Source organism: Plectrocnemia conspersa, unplaced genomic scaffold (assembly GCF_051122295.1).
Source record: "Plectrocnemia conspersa isolate PC_06_02 unplaced genomic scaffold, ASM5112229v1 ptg000002l, whole genome shotgun sequence".
Classification (NCBI taxonomy): Eukaryota; Metazoa; Arthropoda; class Insecta; order Trichoptera; family Polycentropodidae; genus Plectrocnemia; species Plectrocnemia conspersa.
In genome coordinates this window covers 25,924,716-25,942,479 of record NW_028277166.1, presented here as the reverse complement: position 1 = coordinate 25,942,479, position 17,764 = coordinate 25,924,716, and the positions used below count along the sequence as shown (strand labels likewise).

At 31.3% G+C, this 17,764-nt stretch overlaps 2 protein-coding genes across 3 annotated transcripts in view; one reads left to right on the top strand and one right to left on the bottom strand.

The window, feature by feature from the left end:
- Window positions 1–587: 587 nt before the first annotated feature.
- Window positions 588–6,862, bottom strand: Rilpl (Rab interacting lysosomal protein like). 2 transcript variants are annotated; one of them, XM_088181381.1, is made up of 6 exons: window positions 6,511–6,862; window positions 4,470–4,730; window positions 4,231–4,428; window positions 4,071–4,162; window positions 3,854–4,009; window positions 588–3,780 (listed from the first exon to the last, which is right to left on the bottom strand). In XM_088181381.1, exons 1-6 carry the CDS (start codon window positions 6,808–6,810, stop codon window positions 3,669–3,671), a joined length of 1,119 nt encoding a protein of 372 aa, XP_088037507.1. In that variant the 5' UTR covers window positions 6,811–6,862; the 3' UTR covers window positions 588–3,668. The 2 variants fall into 2 exon arrangements, with proteins under 2 accessions (XP_088037507.1, XP_088037508.1); XM_088181382.1 differs by having other exon boundaries at window positions 4,231–4,404.
- An 8,788-nt stretch (window positions 6,863–15,650) lies between these two features.
- Window positions 15,651–17,764, top strand: part of Rph (Rabphilin) — a 33,252-nt gene continuing 31,138 nt past the window's right edge. The window contains exon 1 of the mRNA XM_088205398.1: window positions 15,651–15,839. Coding sequence (XP_088061524.1) covers window positions 15,769–15,839 — 71 coding nt within the window. The 5' untranslated portion in view covers window positions 15,651–15,768. The remainder of the gene's footprint in view (window positions 15,840–17,764) is intronic.

The window sequence follows — 17,764 nt, the reverse complement described above, 5'->3', positions numbered from 1 at the left end:
TTTTAACGACTCCACAGCCCTGGTCAAAACCAATGACCAGTATAAGTCGGTGACTAATACCTGAAAGACATAATTTTTAATTCCAGTAGGGGGAAGCCCCCACCTGCCCTAACACAAGTTTTTCTGGACATGTCTTAAATTAACCAAAGCAATTTACCAAGAAAAATAGAAAACATTCTCACTAGAAGGAGACCAAAGAGCTGTCATTTTAAGATTTTTCTCAAAAAATACAATTTTATTTAAACAGAAAAAAATATACTATTTCAATAGCATTACTTCTTGCAACATTTGAAATGTAATATAAAATCACTCTTACATAAAAAATCATGAAAACACAAATCTCTAATATTCACCAATTATAATCCAACATTTGTGGCAAAACTTCTGCTTGCATTGCTTAGAAAACGGTATTGTTAAGCAAATTTGCATACTGAACAATGGACACCTACTTTTTCCGTACTCAGAAAATTAACTCACAAGGTAGCACAGTTATCATTGAAACGTAATGACAGGAGACGCTCGAGCAATTGACACATGTGGGACACATACTAATTTATTTTTTCACATGCACTATAAAAACACACCAGTAGATAATAATATCATATTAGGTTTATTCAATAAAAATTACATATGCCTGGGTTTCATATTCCAATAACACTTTTATATCCGCTAAAATGATATAATATCAGATAATCTGTTGTACATTTATATGTATTTTATATATTTTAATAATGTCGTAATATTAATATATTGTCTCGCCAAATAAAAATCACAAAATTTCATATTTATTTACAAGTGGAACATTATCGATTATTTATAGTAACAATTCTTGACGAGAAACGTCAATCGTACATCAGAAGAATAACTCTTATGACGAGACTAGTATTGTATCATCTTAATTCATGTACATATAATTTTAAATTTTGAACAAATCTACATTTTTCTTAAACAAAAAAAAAACATTTTATTTTTCACTACTATAACTCCCATTTCCCGACTTTTCACAAGCACCACATACGTTAATTCAAAACTGATCTAAGTATAATTAACCATAGAAGACTATGTGATAATATAAGATATTTTGTATACTTTGTATTGTTGTACAGAAAGATTTAATGATCACAAATTGTAAAATTGTCAGAAGGATATAAAATACTTTAAAAATATATAATATATTTTAATGGTCATAATAAGGTCCAATACTTTTTGTTCTAATCAACATAAACATATCTACTAATTTAGGCCTGCCAAAAATAATCTCTATATTCTAATAATACAAAAACCACATAGCTTACATAAAAAAATCACAATATAAAATAGTATAAAAAAATCACATTTAGTAATTAAAAACTAAAAATACATATACAAATATAATTAAGCCAAATGCAAATAAATAACTGTTAATCAATTTTACTACTTCTACTCTTTATCACATCTCTTATGACATCGCACTTTATATTGAATTAAATAGTTATATACGCACAAATAAGATTCAGTGTACAGATTCTCTGTTTATATATGTACATATTTATAAATTCATTAGTCGACTATTTAGTATGATATAATTTCAAGATTCACTGTAACAATCTAAGAAACGGTTTGCTATATCAGATATGATTCTTCTATGTGAAAAATGTCAAAAATTGAGTAATATTAATTAGATTTTTAAGCCCTGTCTTAGACAATGTGTTTTCCGTGTTCCCTTTTATGAAATGAATCGCAATCACGACTTAATAAATTGACATGTACGTTTGAGTTCTTAAATTAAAAAAAATACATACTAATCAACAAAAATACTAAGTTTTTCCGATAATAGTTTCCAATGATATTATATACTAATTTAAACTAAAATAAGTCAACGTCCCATTTTAACAGTCAAAATATAATTGTAAGATAAAAAGAAAAAGAAAACATAAAATAATTTAATATACAATCACAAATCGTTAATGAAAAATTATAATTTATTTACTACAAAACACCATGTTTTTTAATAGATAGATCAAAAAAAACTTATCACAATAAATTGATAGCAAGTAAAGTACCACAAATAATATTGATCTATAAATGAGTTATTATTTTTAATAAAACTATGGCTAATGTATTTATATTAGTAAATTAAAATTTAGTATAGTAGAGTGGGATAAATTATATTTTATCTTCCTGACCTAATAATTATATACAAACTTAATTAAATAAGCTCCAAATATAAAAAATAAAACCCTAGTGAATTAAAAATAAGGGAGTATAAAGATTATGAGGAGTATAATTCGACTCTATTTACAATAATAGTATATTTACTTTTTCCCCACTCTATATTAATATGTTTATGATATATATTTTTTCATGGTTCTGGAGCTACAATTTAAATAGTTTATTATTATTACAACTACCACTTAATACCGTGAATATATTTTTATATAAAATAAATTAAATGAAGGAATATCATTGGAATGCATAAATGAAATAAAATATCCCTATCTGAATACAATACTTATTGATAGATTTTGTGTTTCAGAACTTTTATCCACTTTCCGTGCACAAAAATTAAAAAATATATATAAACTTTCAGATACAGCAATAAAATTGGAGTCAAAGATATGCACATGTGCTCAGCTGCTGCTTGGATGGTACTTGGAGACATGTATAAAAAGGGAAAAGACTAATTTATGACCAAAAATATATGTTGTGTCACACACAAAAATAAAAAAATGAGGAAAAAATTGCTAGGTGTGGAGTTCTGTCTCCCCGTCACTATTCAACACGTGAAATTGAGATCAAGGTTGTTCAAGATCGTTAAGATGCAGAATATTACTTTTTTATATATAAAAATGGTGCCAAAATTTGTGCGCGGAAAGCAGTTAAAAGTAAAGGCTCTGTGAATCAAAGGGTCTTTATTAACCTATCGCCTCAAAAATAACCTTCACTTGTGATCCATATGTCTAAGCCACAAAGCGATGAGGCATTCCAAAGCGGCGGCCACGCAAACGAAAAGCTCAGCAGAGTCGCTCAGCTTCATCGCCGTATTGGTTTCGCACTGCGATACAAGACTAGTTTTTCCCGTTTCGTTAAAAATTTCAGTCGCTAAATCTATGGCCGGATCGCCGATTCGACGATCCGCTGTTAATGGTTTCCGTTTTAAACAAAACCTACAAATGATGCCGTAGTCCGGCAGACTTTCACTAGGTAAATTCATACTTTCAGTCGACGACGAGATCTCTCCTTCACCGCTATTTGATTCTAAATCAGTTCTATCACTAATGGATAATCCGTCATTTTTAAACGCGACTGTACTAATATCAGACTTTGAACGATAATTAAACTTGTCCAGTGACAAAGTAGAGTAACTCGACGTATTCGACTCTATATAAACTGTACTATCTGAATCTAGCTCGAAACTAAACAGATCATCGTCCGAATCGTCGTCGTCTAATTGATAATACTCGAGAGCATCTACATAAACGGAATTATCTAAAGATCGATCTTCAAAATAATCGACGGACCGATCTTTCGACGCTACACTCTTTACATCTAAATCTATAAAACTGATACTATTGTATTTGGATTTGTTTGTGCTTTGTGTCCAGCAAGAACATTCATCCTCGGTTAATACTGTGGAAGTGGAAGAAGACTTTCTGTTAGCTATGGCTTCGTTAACGCTCCTCGATTCCTCACTTGTTGACGCCGTGCTTAGTGTGGGACATTCTAGTAGTGAATGTGGAGAAAGAACGTCCGGAAAAAGATCCCACAGATACGTCATATTCTGAGAATAGCTTACGAAAACTGAAAAGAGGGACAGGATTACAATCACATATAAGCCGTGTGTAATGCATTTAAATTAATAAGAAGCACTCACAACTTCCTGATGCCGGATTGTTGTCTCTTCCACGGTGCATCGTCAGGTTCGTAAGGCAAAGGTCCTTGCACGGGCGGCTCATCATCTTCTCCGTTATTACTCTCTTCGTTAAAATCATTAGGAATTTCTAACGAAGCTGGTTGATCATTATCCAAACTATAATTCAAAAATATAATGAATAATCACATAACAATATATAAATAGTAAAATATAATACCTATTCTTTCGCTGCAAAGCTTCTAACTGCTCCTTCAATTGATCTCTTTCTCTGATCAACTCAGCTAATTGTGCCCCGTTTCCAGAGCCATTCTGCTGAAGCAACCAAATTTTAGTAAAACATATTTACAGCAATTACAAATACAGAGTTAAATACCGACTTGTTCGTTAATCAGCGCTTCACGTAAAGCTATAACTTCTCTCTGTCGCGCTTGAATACTAGCATCGAGTTCAGCTTTCTGAGAGCAAAGTATTCTCATCTGCTGTAAGAGATATTTCTGCTTGCGACGTGCTTCACGGTTTGACGTCGCCAATCTCTTAACCTGATCTGTCAACTGAATCACAATTATAAGATTACTCTAAAGTATTTGTATTCAAGCTTTCTTAAGTGTTAATGTACCCCTTCGATGATAGTCTCTTTGTCTTCCAACAGCACATCTTTTTCTCGCAGCGCCGTTCTCTGCTGTTCGTTGGTTTCGCCCATTCTTCGCCAAATGTTTTCGCTGCTCGCTGTCATCAGAGGGTTCGTCTCGGTCGATTGCGCTCCTTCGGTACCTTCGCGTTCTTTCACAAGCCTCTTGTTTTCTTCTTGCAAGCGGGAAATAGCCGTGACCAGTTCGGCGGATTCTGAGCGCCATTGTTCTTCAATAATCTCCAACTCCTATAAATCGTTATATGATTAATTATAAAATTTTAAATGTTAACAACTGTAAAATAATAATTTATGATAAAAAATGCATTTTTACTTATTTTAAATATTTTTAAGCTTTTGTGAATTTTAAATATATGAATTGATTCAATATAAAATAAATTGTATATTTAAATATCAAATATTATTTCATGATCCTACAGCGAAAGCAATTCACGCAGATCTCCTCCAGACAGACATAATATTGTATACTTAACCCTTTATTTAAAAAAAATGTATCAAAGAACACTAAAAAAACAGACAAATTCAAAGATATCTTCGAATTTTTTTTTATTAATCGAACATTTGATATATTTCATTAATAATGAAAAATAATATCAATTAAATGGCATCCTCTGAACCTTTTGCAGCAGCCGATCTTATCGTATATTTCGAATGGTATCTCATATATAACTTGGCGTATGTTGGTTTTTAGATACTCCAACGGCGTTAAACCCCTTTCTCTTACATCAATGTTATTTTTCACACATTTTTGAAAAATGCATTCAAAGATTTATTTTGATTAACCCAATACCGCCCTCCGTACACACTTGTGTACACCCGTTCGAAGTGTGATTTGGTGTTTTCTTTCTGTAATTATTATGGAAGTAATTACTTATTTCGAAACGATTTGATAGTAGTAAACTATAAAAAATAAAATTTGGCAATAATGCGTAAATAAATGTCATTGGTTTACCATCGTAATACGGATTTGAAACAAGATTATTTAGGTAAGATGTTTTTATCGTTTTTTATTATAAATAATAAAATATTTTGACTTATTTTTTTATTATTAAGTATATTTAAACTCTACTAAAACATAAGATATTATCAGCATGACAATTATTTTCAATTACTGTGTACTATGTTATATTTGATTGCCCTGTACACAAGCGTGTACAATGGGCATCTGACTGTCAACCAATTGTTCAGTCCGCATTGTTGCACAATTTCAGGCAATGATAATAATGAATCTCTCATAGTACACAGCACGTGGAACGGAAGTAGGCCAGACTCAGTTCGCTTTTGCTCCATGACAAGTTTACAATTCGCGGCCCTGCACCGTACACAAATATTAAGTGTTTACGAAGATTCTACAATAGCAACCCGTTGCGTTTTTACCAGCCAAAATAACTATACAAGACTCGAAGATGCCTTCAAATCGATGTCCGATGAAAGCGATGATATCAAATACGATTAGTACTAGTGCCACCAAATCCTGATGTTCTGGGTGACGAAGAAGAAGGAAATTATGATGATTTGACGTCCTCGAATCTTCTAAAAGATGTGCCAGGTACAGTTGAAGTAATTTATACTGATTTAAATATTTCATCACTGAATGAAAATGAAAGCCGTGCATTCGCATGCATGTGCACGCGTAAATGCCCTATTGATTTTTATTATTCTCTGCGATATTTAGAGGAAACAAATGAAATCAAGCTCAAGGCTACAAATAAGTGCAAATATAGATTCTCGGAAATGTGATGCATTTGTGCAAACGAACGCTTCTTTTTCTACAAAAAGTGCTTAAACTTTCATGATGTCGTTTTGGATTGCTATAAAAAAAGTATAATAATTCATCAAGGAAATATTTAAAAAAAATGCTAGGGCTCCACCATTATATATTATTTACCATATGTACCATATTGAAAAAAAAATGAATTGACCTAAGGTTTTCGAAATGGTCGGTAATCGTAATTACGACTTTTAGTGTTTGATTAAAGATAATTGTCGCATAAAAAGGCACTGTTACCTTCTCAAACCGTTGCCTGTATTCCGCCTTCTCCAACTTGTCGTGCTCCAGATGCTGCACCCTCTCGATCAGCTCCTGTCTGACCTGCGCGTCCCTCTCGGCTCTAGCGGCGAGGGCCTCCAGAAGCTCCAGGGCTCCGATGACCCTCGGCAGCAGACCGGCTACCGCCTCGCCGCCGTGCTTCTCGATGATGAGCTCGCATTCTTTGCCGATGGTCGCGGCCAGTTCGTACACGTCCACGACGGTCACCTCCTCGTCGGGGGGCGCATCGCCAGCCGACGAATCGCCGAACCCGGACATCGCTACTTTGACAGCTGGCCGTTCGGTGTTGCCATTGCTCAATATCTGTCTTACGAAATTAATAATTGCCGTGCCAATCCAACAATGACTGATTTCGAAAGTTCATTTTTTACACCTCTTTTTTTACTAATACGAGTATTGCGTATGACGATCTTTTTTCAATCTTTATTACTGATTAGTTCCGAATGAGTTTTAGCTTAAAAAACCGCATCTATCATATATTTATACATCAATTTAATAGGAAAATAATAATATTCCTTTTTATTTTTCTATATATTATATTTCTGTTATTTATTTCAATTAAATTAAGACCAATACATCACGATGGTCGAAAATAATGACTTATTGTAGTATTGCAATACATAAAAAAATATATATACATATAATTAAAATAATATACAAAAAATCATAAAATATCAAAACTAAATGATTCAAACCGGAGCATCTCCTCGTAGCTGACATTAAATAGGTCAATGTGAAATGCCAGCGTATTAAGGAGCCGGATGGCCACAGCCTTAAGCGAGTCGGAAAATGTGGACGTCCTAGCCCCATAAGTCAGCAAAAAAGGACGCGGTCGTGATTCTCTACGTACTAAAGTGTCACAGTGGACGCGAATAATTGACGGATCGGTAAAGTGAGTGTGTCACTGACACACTTAAAAGTGTACTCGTTCATTTCGAGATTTTCAGGATACTGGCTCCTCAAACTAGGCATAACCGACATGGATTTTGTTTTTGTTTCATTGATCTTCAACCCCATTTTCCTGGCTCATGATTCAATGGCATTAAAGTATTATATTAGTGCCTGTTTTGTCATCAGCACAGGCGAAGATGTATATCGATTTATTATACACACTGCGCGTAACATCAAGTTTGGCATCTCGGATTACTTTTTCTAAGGCAATGTTGAACAGAATGCACGCTAGAGCATCGCCTTGTCGTAGGCTGTTGAGTGTTCGCAAAAGTTTTGATAGATCATTTTGTACTCTCACTTGTCATTTGACATTTCTCATTGAGATCTAAGGAGATTAGTTTTTATGGTACACCGTACGTAAAAAATCGCAACGAAAAAAACTACAAACAATCGCAAAAATCTATCATGCCAAATATAATATTAGATTACTTTAAATTGATTTATATTTTTGAGCTAATGTAATAAATTATTAAAGCATTAATGGGGAGGAGGGGGATGATCGCTGCATAGTTGTGATTGGTAAGCAAGCTTTGCAGGACTGGACTCCGATGACGAGAAGGCAGTTACCAGCAGCCACTCGGAGAGACCAGCAGACGCCCGCCACCCGCGGACAAAATACTGTCATGGGTGCTCATATCCCGAGAGGAAGTTTTCCATACGAGCACCACTGTAGTAGAGAGAAAAAAATTTCCGCTGTAAAATTTCACCTACAAGACCTATGAGGGCCTCTCACGGACATCATCCCTGCGCCAGCTTCTCCACCACCGCTTGGAGAAAACATCTCGGCATTTATCGTCTGTAATATAATATAGTAAAACTCTAACTAGATTCCACTAAGCGTCTCACTAGCTACGAAGTCACACTCCTATGGTTCTCAAACCTTAAAAGCGAAATAAATAACACATAAAATAGCGAAAAACCAGTAAGCAAATACGATGAGATTGACGCTAATACACTACTTATTAAAAAAAATCAGCATTTTAAAATATATTTATTTTTTCATTTTGATAATTCAAACTGAGCAATCACATAATCAAAATAATTTGTTTCTATTGTTTCTTTTTCAATGCTAAGAAGGGTTAAATTACTACGAAGATCTTGTCTCATTAAAGCTCAAAAAAAGGTTTACGAATAATTGAATGATTGCTCAAAACTTGCAATCGATACTGCAACAGTTAAAAATCTGCATTAATGCTTAATAGTTTATCAACACAGAAATTAGTGTAATTCATATTATATATTAGTACCACCGGTTTAAAATTGTTGGTCTAAAATATATTACAATTCGATTTCGGCAAAGAGTGTCATTTAATATCTCACCTTAGATTATTTATTTCGTTGTCTTGGTTTATTGATTAAAGAAAACTAATTGCTTAAAAACAAATAAACATTGTATGCTACTCTAAGACGAGCATTACGATTTTTGTATATCCTTGCATAGCCTAAATCCCATTCTTCTATGAATAAATGTTATTTTACAATTTATTTTATTTGTGAAATTATATTTTTATTATCTTTGTTGAAAAATATTACGCTCATTTTCTTCTCGGAAAATTCTGTTTTACAGATAATAAGAGAAACTCGTATACCAAAAGTATTTATTTTACATGAAGCACTTTATATTGGTAAACGAACATTGAATAAAAAAAATCGCTCCTTGATCCATATAATCCATTTAAATTATATTATTTATTCACATAAAATACTTTACACGTTTCGTACTCACACACAGCTATAGATAATTCGCTTACAAATTTATTAACTTATTCATTATTCACATCTACATTATATTGTGAAAAGCTACTTTGAAATTTATTAGCTTTTAATACGTATAAAAAAATATGTGCCCAATGTAAAATATATTTTATTTTTAACAGTGTAAAATTCACATCACACATTATTGCATTAAAAAGATGAGATCATATATTTATTACATATAGTCCCTAGGAAACCAAAGTATAAAACGCGAATAAATGTATTCATATTTATATGTATACATATATAAATATATACACTAAATTTTAGTAGTAGCAAATATAAACTTATAATATAGCTCTCAATTAACGATAATACATAATCTGTTTATGGGTATTATTGACAAAATCATCTCAGATTAACGACAGACTAATAAGAAAATAAATATATATGCTTAATAAGCAATTAATCTGTGCTTCCTGAAACCTCTAATTATGCGAATGAATCATTAACGACTAATTAAATAGTTTATATAAAATAGATAATTTTATTATTAATAAATATATTATTCTGTCATATATTATATTTTATTTTCTTGCCTTTTATCGAGAAATTATTATTAATATATTTCGTAACTGAGATAAAATTTATTAAATAATAATTTTATCCCTTAACGAAGTTTGCCTTGTAGATTAAGGTATTACGTTCGAGTTTTGCCGTAATCCGCTTAATTGGCCGGTTTCGCCACTTTGTCGACATTCATCACCTGTTAAAACTGACGTACAAAAATAGAAACACAAACCTTGAGGCAATAAATTCGAGTGAAAGGAAAGCTTTTATAAAGTATCTTCATTAGAAAGCTTTCACGGACGGGTAGATGCGTATTACAAAATACGAAAATAGTTGTAACAATAATAATAATTCAAACGAGAGACCTTAATTAAAAGTGCCCGCCGCTCTGCAGGATATTAGACAAACAAGTCTTTGATGTTTAATTTGTCAACTAGTAGAGGTTTCTTCGATGCCTATGTAAACCTCGACGAACTTAAAAGGTCATCCTGTGGGATTTTAGAACTATATAATATACCTTGTCGGTTTGAGTTATATATGCTGGTTAAATTAAATTCAACTCCCTCGAGAATTGTGGGAAAAAGGTTTCCAGTTTCCGTTTAGTATATTTAACGAAAGAGACTTTTATTGAAATGTATTTAGCTATATCATTTGTCTGCAAAAATGATTGCTGAGATATTTTGTTGTACCTTTACATAAATTAAATAAAATAGTAGGGCAAAATTTAATTAATAACCCACAGAGTTCATTACTTTTGTCTAAATTATTATATTACCGAATTAAACGATTTTTTTATTTATGAATTGTTTATATATAGTATGTATTATTATTTATGTTGGGATCTTGGAAGTAAAAACAACAACAGAAGAGAACTCTCGAGACTAAGCAATTACGTTAATAGTCGAAAATATCTCGAGACGCTAATCACCCATAAGTACCGAAAAAAACTACTCTTTGTGTGAAAAGGACGCGTTCTGAAATGCCCATGAAACTATTTTCTACCCCTTAGCTAACGACTCGGTAAAAGACCACTAGAGTGGCTATCTAGGCCGTTTATATTTTAGGGTGTAAACACAGTTCGTGGATGTGTCCAAGAAGCGATGCAATTGACCCGCAAACATCCTCATCTGCGATTCAACCAGCTCGAACCAGCATTATAAAATATCTGGCAGATGGAAAAAACGCAATGAGACGGCACGAGACACATCAGAGGATCGTTTAGCATCATCACAAAAACACAGTCAACAATAATTAAATTATCATATTAAATTACGTTACGCTTTTTATCCATTACAAATATGTATATTAATACGGCATCTAATAAGTTCTTAGATATAATTCGTCACTGTCGACATTCTTTAGTGAGTCAAGAACACGGTTTTCGATCGCGTCGTTCCACAGTCACTCATCACTTACGCTTCTCAAAGACGGCGACAAACTCTCTTGGTAATAAAAAGAGTTCGAAAAACTTTGTCATAAATTCGGAAATTAAATGTCTTATTCTTAAAACTCATGTTTATTTACTGCGACCAAAATGAGCATTCGTCTACAAGTAAACAAGACAATAGCGTAAAGGTTGGGACCACAAACAAAAGCCTTCGTTATAACCAGAAAAAATCATATAAATAACACGCAAGTGTTCTTATTGTAAATATTCTCCGTCATTGAAAGAATTTGCTGCGAAATGGTTACGGAAACAATAAATCACCGGATCCACAAAATTCCCGTTTCAGAATACTACCTTGGACAATGCCCATCAAGCAAATGTTGCTTTCTAATGGAATATACCTATTTCGCTGTTCTAAGAAACGAGTACATCTACTGGATGATCGCTGCATGATTGTGATTGGTCAGCTAGCTTTGCAGCCTAAACTCCGATGAGAAGAGGGCAGTCACAGACAGTCACAAGCAGACGCTCGAAGAGACCAGCAGACCCCGGCTGCCCGCGGACAGCATACTGTCATGGGCGCTCACATATTGAGAAGGACTTCTCCATACGAGCACCACCGTAGCAGAGAGGGATCATCCAACGCTGTAATACATTTAATACAGAATACATTTATTGAATATCTCTATAATAATAAGTACGGATCGTATCCGTATTTCTATTCTTGTGTTTTTTTACTAGAAGCGTTGGAATACAATTAATTGTGATTTCTAAAAGAACGGTATCGACAATTCGGTGATGTTAAGCGATTTTTAGCTGTGGGCTGAAGGGTGCCAAATATAGTTGCGATTGTGACCCTTATTCTTCACGTTGCGACCAGGAGGCCAGCGCTCGAAAACACAGCTTGCCGAACATTTTTCTCAATTTTATTTATTTCGTAAAACATGCGCATTTGTAATATTAATATGTGTGCGTGTTTATATGTATATGAGTGCATGTTTGAATATGGTCACGTTTAAATTTTGTATAAGTGCCAATGTGGTCTGATTTGTAATAAATAAAAAATATTTTTAAAAGTTTTATTTTATAAATCGCTCCAAAATTAGATTCGTTATTTTTTTATAAAAAAATTAATGAGATTTTACTTTAAAGTTGATTGCATCGGATATAGAGGGAGAGCTACAGGAAGATGACGCAATAATTTTTCTTCTGTAAAAAATGTAATAAATATATATTATACATACATATATAGTAAAACTCGACTTTACACTTATTAATAATTAACTTTGAATTTTAAATACTCTGTCAAAGTATATGTGTATATGTTATAAAAGGAAATTAACATAATGAACATTATCAGAAGGAAAATCGATTATACGAGTGTAAGCAAATAATTTTGCATAAAAATTTAAATATCGTCTTTGTGGCAAAAATCTTGTTCTTTTAAATAAAAGATAATTGAATTATATAACAGGTCAAAATGATTTTTTTTCTGCTTTCGATAAGCAGGCGTTTTAAAATAAAATAGCAGTTTGTGTAAAATAGCAGTAGTTTGTCAAATTAGTCTAAAGAATTTAATTAAATAAAATATATTTTTTTTAACATATTAAAAATATTTAGTCTTTAAATTAGTGAATATATATTTTATTAATTATAAACTAGTATTACAGCTAGATCTAGCTCGATTTTTTTATAATTATTCACAATGATAATCATCCGTGAGATTATGAAAATCTAGGAAAACCAAATCTGTGATACTCGATAGTAATTATAATTATATAATAATAAGTAATTATAATCTCTCAGCTACGATATGAATTAAAAATACTAGGGTTCATATGAAATTCAAACCCAAATATTTCAGGTTTTAATCAACGACTATACAACTAATTTATTTCTTGGTGGATGTTATTAAAATGCTAGCAACGTTATGCATTCAGTTTTAAAACCGGGTCGTTTAAAGTTTATTTATCCGTGGTTTATCAACCTTTTGATTGACGTCAAGGATAAACCACATAAGGTCGCAGGTTCAAAATTGAGTTGAACCAACCTGATTAGTTTAACCAAAACATTAGTTAGACCCAAGGTGATGTGACCAATTTGTTTACCATACAAATTGCCTGCTAAGTGAAAAATATTTTTTCTTTATTAAACTTATTATTAACAATTATTATTTATTATGAGCATGTATGTACAATATATACGTGCGTACAAATACATATAAGTTTATATTTACGTGATTTTAAGCGACAATCTACACGTATCGCAATAAATTTGCTTTGCTCGTCAGTGTACCCACACACGCTCATTAAAATATTCAAATATTAATAAGCTTAAAAAATACATTGAAAAAATAGTAAAAAAATCTACGATACAATAACAACTATATTTTTATATTAAGTGAAACATGATATTTTTTATTGAAATGTAAAAATGCATTGTTAATAAAAAAAAGGTAAGTATAAAAAAAAGGTAAGTAAAAAAAAGGTTAAGTAAGTAGTAAGAAGTATATAAAATTCTTGTAACTATTGTGATTCAATTTAAATTGGTCAGACAAACCGTAGGATTTCACAAAAAAATTAGAACATAGAAATGCGATAAAATACTTTGATAAAAAATCAACTCTGATACAATTCAAATTTTAGGCAAAACTAAAGATCCAATATAAAAAAAAATTTAGGGAAGCAATTGAAATGAAATTAAAAAAATAGCAATATAAAAAAAATAGATAACACGAAAGCAATTCCGGATACTTGGTTACCGGTAACTTGGTAACCAAGCAAAATTAAATTTGAACAAAATGAATATAAATAATAATTCATTTAAACAAAGCAATTTTATTATTAATACACTTGTTTCTCTCCTAGTAACAGAATAAAACACAAGATCGAATCAAAGACGACGGAGGCTGAGATACGCCCAAGATGACGACCCCAACATCGGTGGGCGAAACGTTGGCAAACGGGATGCGAGTAAGAAAAGGCGCAATACGAAAACCCTCACATCGCAAAAAGCTAAGTAAAGTGTTGAATAAATCCCGTAAAATCATATAATATTATAAAATATATATATATATATATATATATATATATATATATATATATATATATATATATATATATATATATATATATATATATATATATATATATATATATATATATATATATATATATATAATATATATTAAAGAATACTTTTTTATATTTACGTGATTTAAATTCGCTTTCATGTCCTTTGGGGACTTACAGAACAAAACTTTTTTGGGGACTCAGGGAACAAAAATTGTTTTAGCAGTATCAAGAGATAAAAATCTAAATTATTAAAAGTGCTACTCTAAAACTCTATCTATACGAAAAATAAAAAAGTGTACCATAAATCTCCTGATGATGCTAAAACAGATAGAAAGCGATCATGTAAATGTGTGATCATGTAAATGATGGTTGCATTAATCTGTCAACATTTGAATCTCATTCGGTCAATCGGTTATTTATAAAAACAATACATTTTGTGCAAACCTTGTGAATCGTAGGTTGCAATGATAAATATTTTAAATTATGTATTATTAAATTCACGTACGATTTGTGCAATGTTATAGATACATTTTTTTTGAAAAGTCTTATCTGCATATCGTAATTACCAAGTCTTGAATATCATTCATATGTAATTACGCACTTTGTAGATGGACGAAGGTTCGATGTTAAGTTGAAGTTTAAGTTCGAGTTTAAATGTTCTAAATGGAATACTTGGTTCATACTCTCGACTCTCATGCCAATGCGATTATTTGGGGCGGAAACAGACTATGCCATTGTCTGTTACTTTTCCTATAATAATGTATTTTTGTGTAACTGGCATAATTTTAACTGCTGGATATTCAGAAACTTATGAACATATAGGAACTGACTCAAAGGTGCTTTTGCAAGTGGCCTTAATCCGTCTAAATATTTAACCGTCACGTGCGTTTGTATAACATCTGCGTGACAAATATTTTTTTTCTGCAAGTCACAGACACGTTTTTAACAAGTAATTGCATATTTTCGCCTCGCATTTTACAAGTGGTTGCTTGTTTAGGAAAAAAGATACATCGCTAGGCAACTTAAATCTTTTTGGAAAGGTCGCTAAAACGGTGTTTATTATTTGCACGTGCATAATACAGGAAAATACCTATTATATTATTGCCATGGTATATTCACAAAAAATATCATATATTTAATTTATATTTAAATTCATTTACACTATACAAAAAGCATGTATAATTTTGGCAAACATAAATCAATCTTTAAAATTTCATTGCTTATTCATTAAAATATGTTTCAATGATTACATAAAAAATCTAATTTAAGTGAATGCGATATAATTTATATCTAAATATATTTTTATCAAAAACAGATTCTTGACGATTTAGGAATCCCCTGATTTTTCAATCGCAGCGTATATGGGTCGCTTTGCCTCATATCGATCTGTTATAAACAGATGGGGGCTGAACGGGCAAAACCACTTGTAGGGCGTCAGTGTATTAGCGACTTCGGAACCCAGCAGACCAGTGCTTGTCAATCCTCCCTGACACAAAATTCTGACATCTGTCACATTCAATCTCGGACAACAGATACACGATGAGCCTTCAAACTGGATCGGGAAACAAATACGTGTGTCCAAACGACAGACAACTGTCCCTGAGAGCCAAGTGAGTATTTGTTATTGTGATAAAAGTAAATGTCACCATAAAAATCTATTTTTATAAAATTAAATTAACTTTGCCTTATTATCACACCATGGATTCATAACAGCTTCTTTAACTTTAAGAGGGTTTTGAAGTGCTTCTTTCAAAAGAAAACTTTTACGAATTAATCATGAAAGTTTTGCACGTGAAAACGTACATTATAACTTTAACTGTTTATTTATTTTATGTAGCTGTATATTAGCATAATAATAATAAACAATACAATATTTATATAAATATCTTAGATCTTAATGGCACAACTTTGTCCTTTATCATATATAAAATTATGCAGTAATCCCTATCATTTCATATAAAAATAGAAACTGTATTTTTAGTATATGTATTATATATACAGTACAAAATATAGTTAACAAGTAATCGCAACTGGTACGATAAAAAAGCCACATGACGCATACAACTCATTAATAGTGTCGCGATAAGGAAAGCCTATTCGAATATTATGTTTATTTATGAATAAAATAATAATAAATATCATCCTTGCATGTGTGACATTTTGTGCCATATTCGGTTTAATTTTTAAGATTTAATTTATCATTAATCTTTATTTAAATTTATTGTAATTTTTCAAAAAAATTTTCGCTGTATAACTTTTTAATATAGCGTTGATTTTGCTAAAAAAATATTTGAAATTCACTTTTGCTTACACAAATATTTATAATGTATAGTATTTTTAAAAACGCTTTATAATTGCTGAAATTTCAGAAATTACTTATATTTTTGAAGTAATACTGTGCCGCTGTGGACTTTCTCAATGCATGCTAATATTTTTTTCTCTCTGTATTATATATATTTTAAGTAATATTTTTTATATATATATAGCTGATAATAATGAACTCTATTTATTGTATACGTACTATCATAGTATATGTAATATTATATGATACATTATAATCAGTCGTAGATATATAATTTTAAATTATTTTGATTTCGTTCAAAACTGAAATTAGCTTATATATATTTACAAAAAAAAAATATTTTGCTTTAATGGCAAAATACCAGCTTTAAATGAGATATCTATTGATAAATTCTGTATTTAAAATACCCTGTCTATATGCGAATTATTTTTATTATTACCATAAATTTTCATATTTAACATGGAGTTGCTATCCTAATCAATGCCAGATTAAAACCATATTCTGCCAATCAGTGTAATTTATTTTATTAATTGTAAAATATTCATTAAATTTAATTATTTATCTAAATTATATTACTAAAGAACGAAAGTGATGTGTTGACCTTAAAAATGTTTAAATAAAATAGGAAGTGACTGTTTAAAAACACAAAGGGCTGGCATTCAATCATCATTGAACCGTGCGGAAAAGCTAATCACACATGTGGGTTTTTCAAAGGTCGTATGTGTGTGCGTGATATAGTCACGATTCGCTGTAATTGAAATCCTTTTAACCCTCAGCCGCGATAAAAGCGTGTTTCTGATATCAGCATGCAGTTAAGGTTGCATGTGTAAACACAAAGTGATTACACACGTTTGGGTTAACACGAAAATGTTAATGCAAATGCAAACACACAGCTTAAAAATTAATATAAATATGTACATATACATACGTAAGTTTATATATTCATGATTCCATTTAGGCAAATACCTTAATATTATTGTATTGGTAAAACTCGTATATGCTAAATATTCACTTGAAATGTCGCTTGTTACAGTATCGTATATCTTGCCACTAATATTAGGTTCGCGTTTATACTACGCTATCATGGTTCAGCTTCATTTACACGTCTTAAAAATTCAATTATATTTCATTGCCTCTTGAGTCATAAATAATTCAAGATTCCATTAAATTGTTTCAGTTTTGCATATCTGTCTCTTAATATTTAATTTAAAGCACTGCTTTGTAATAAAAATA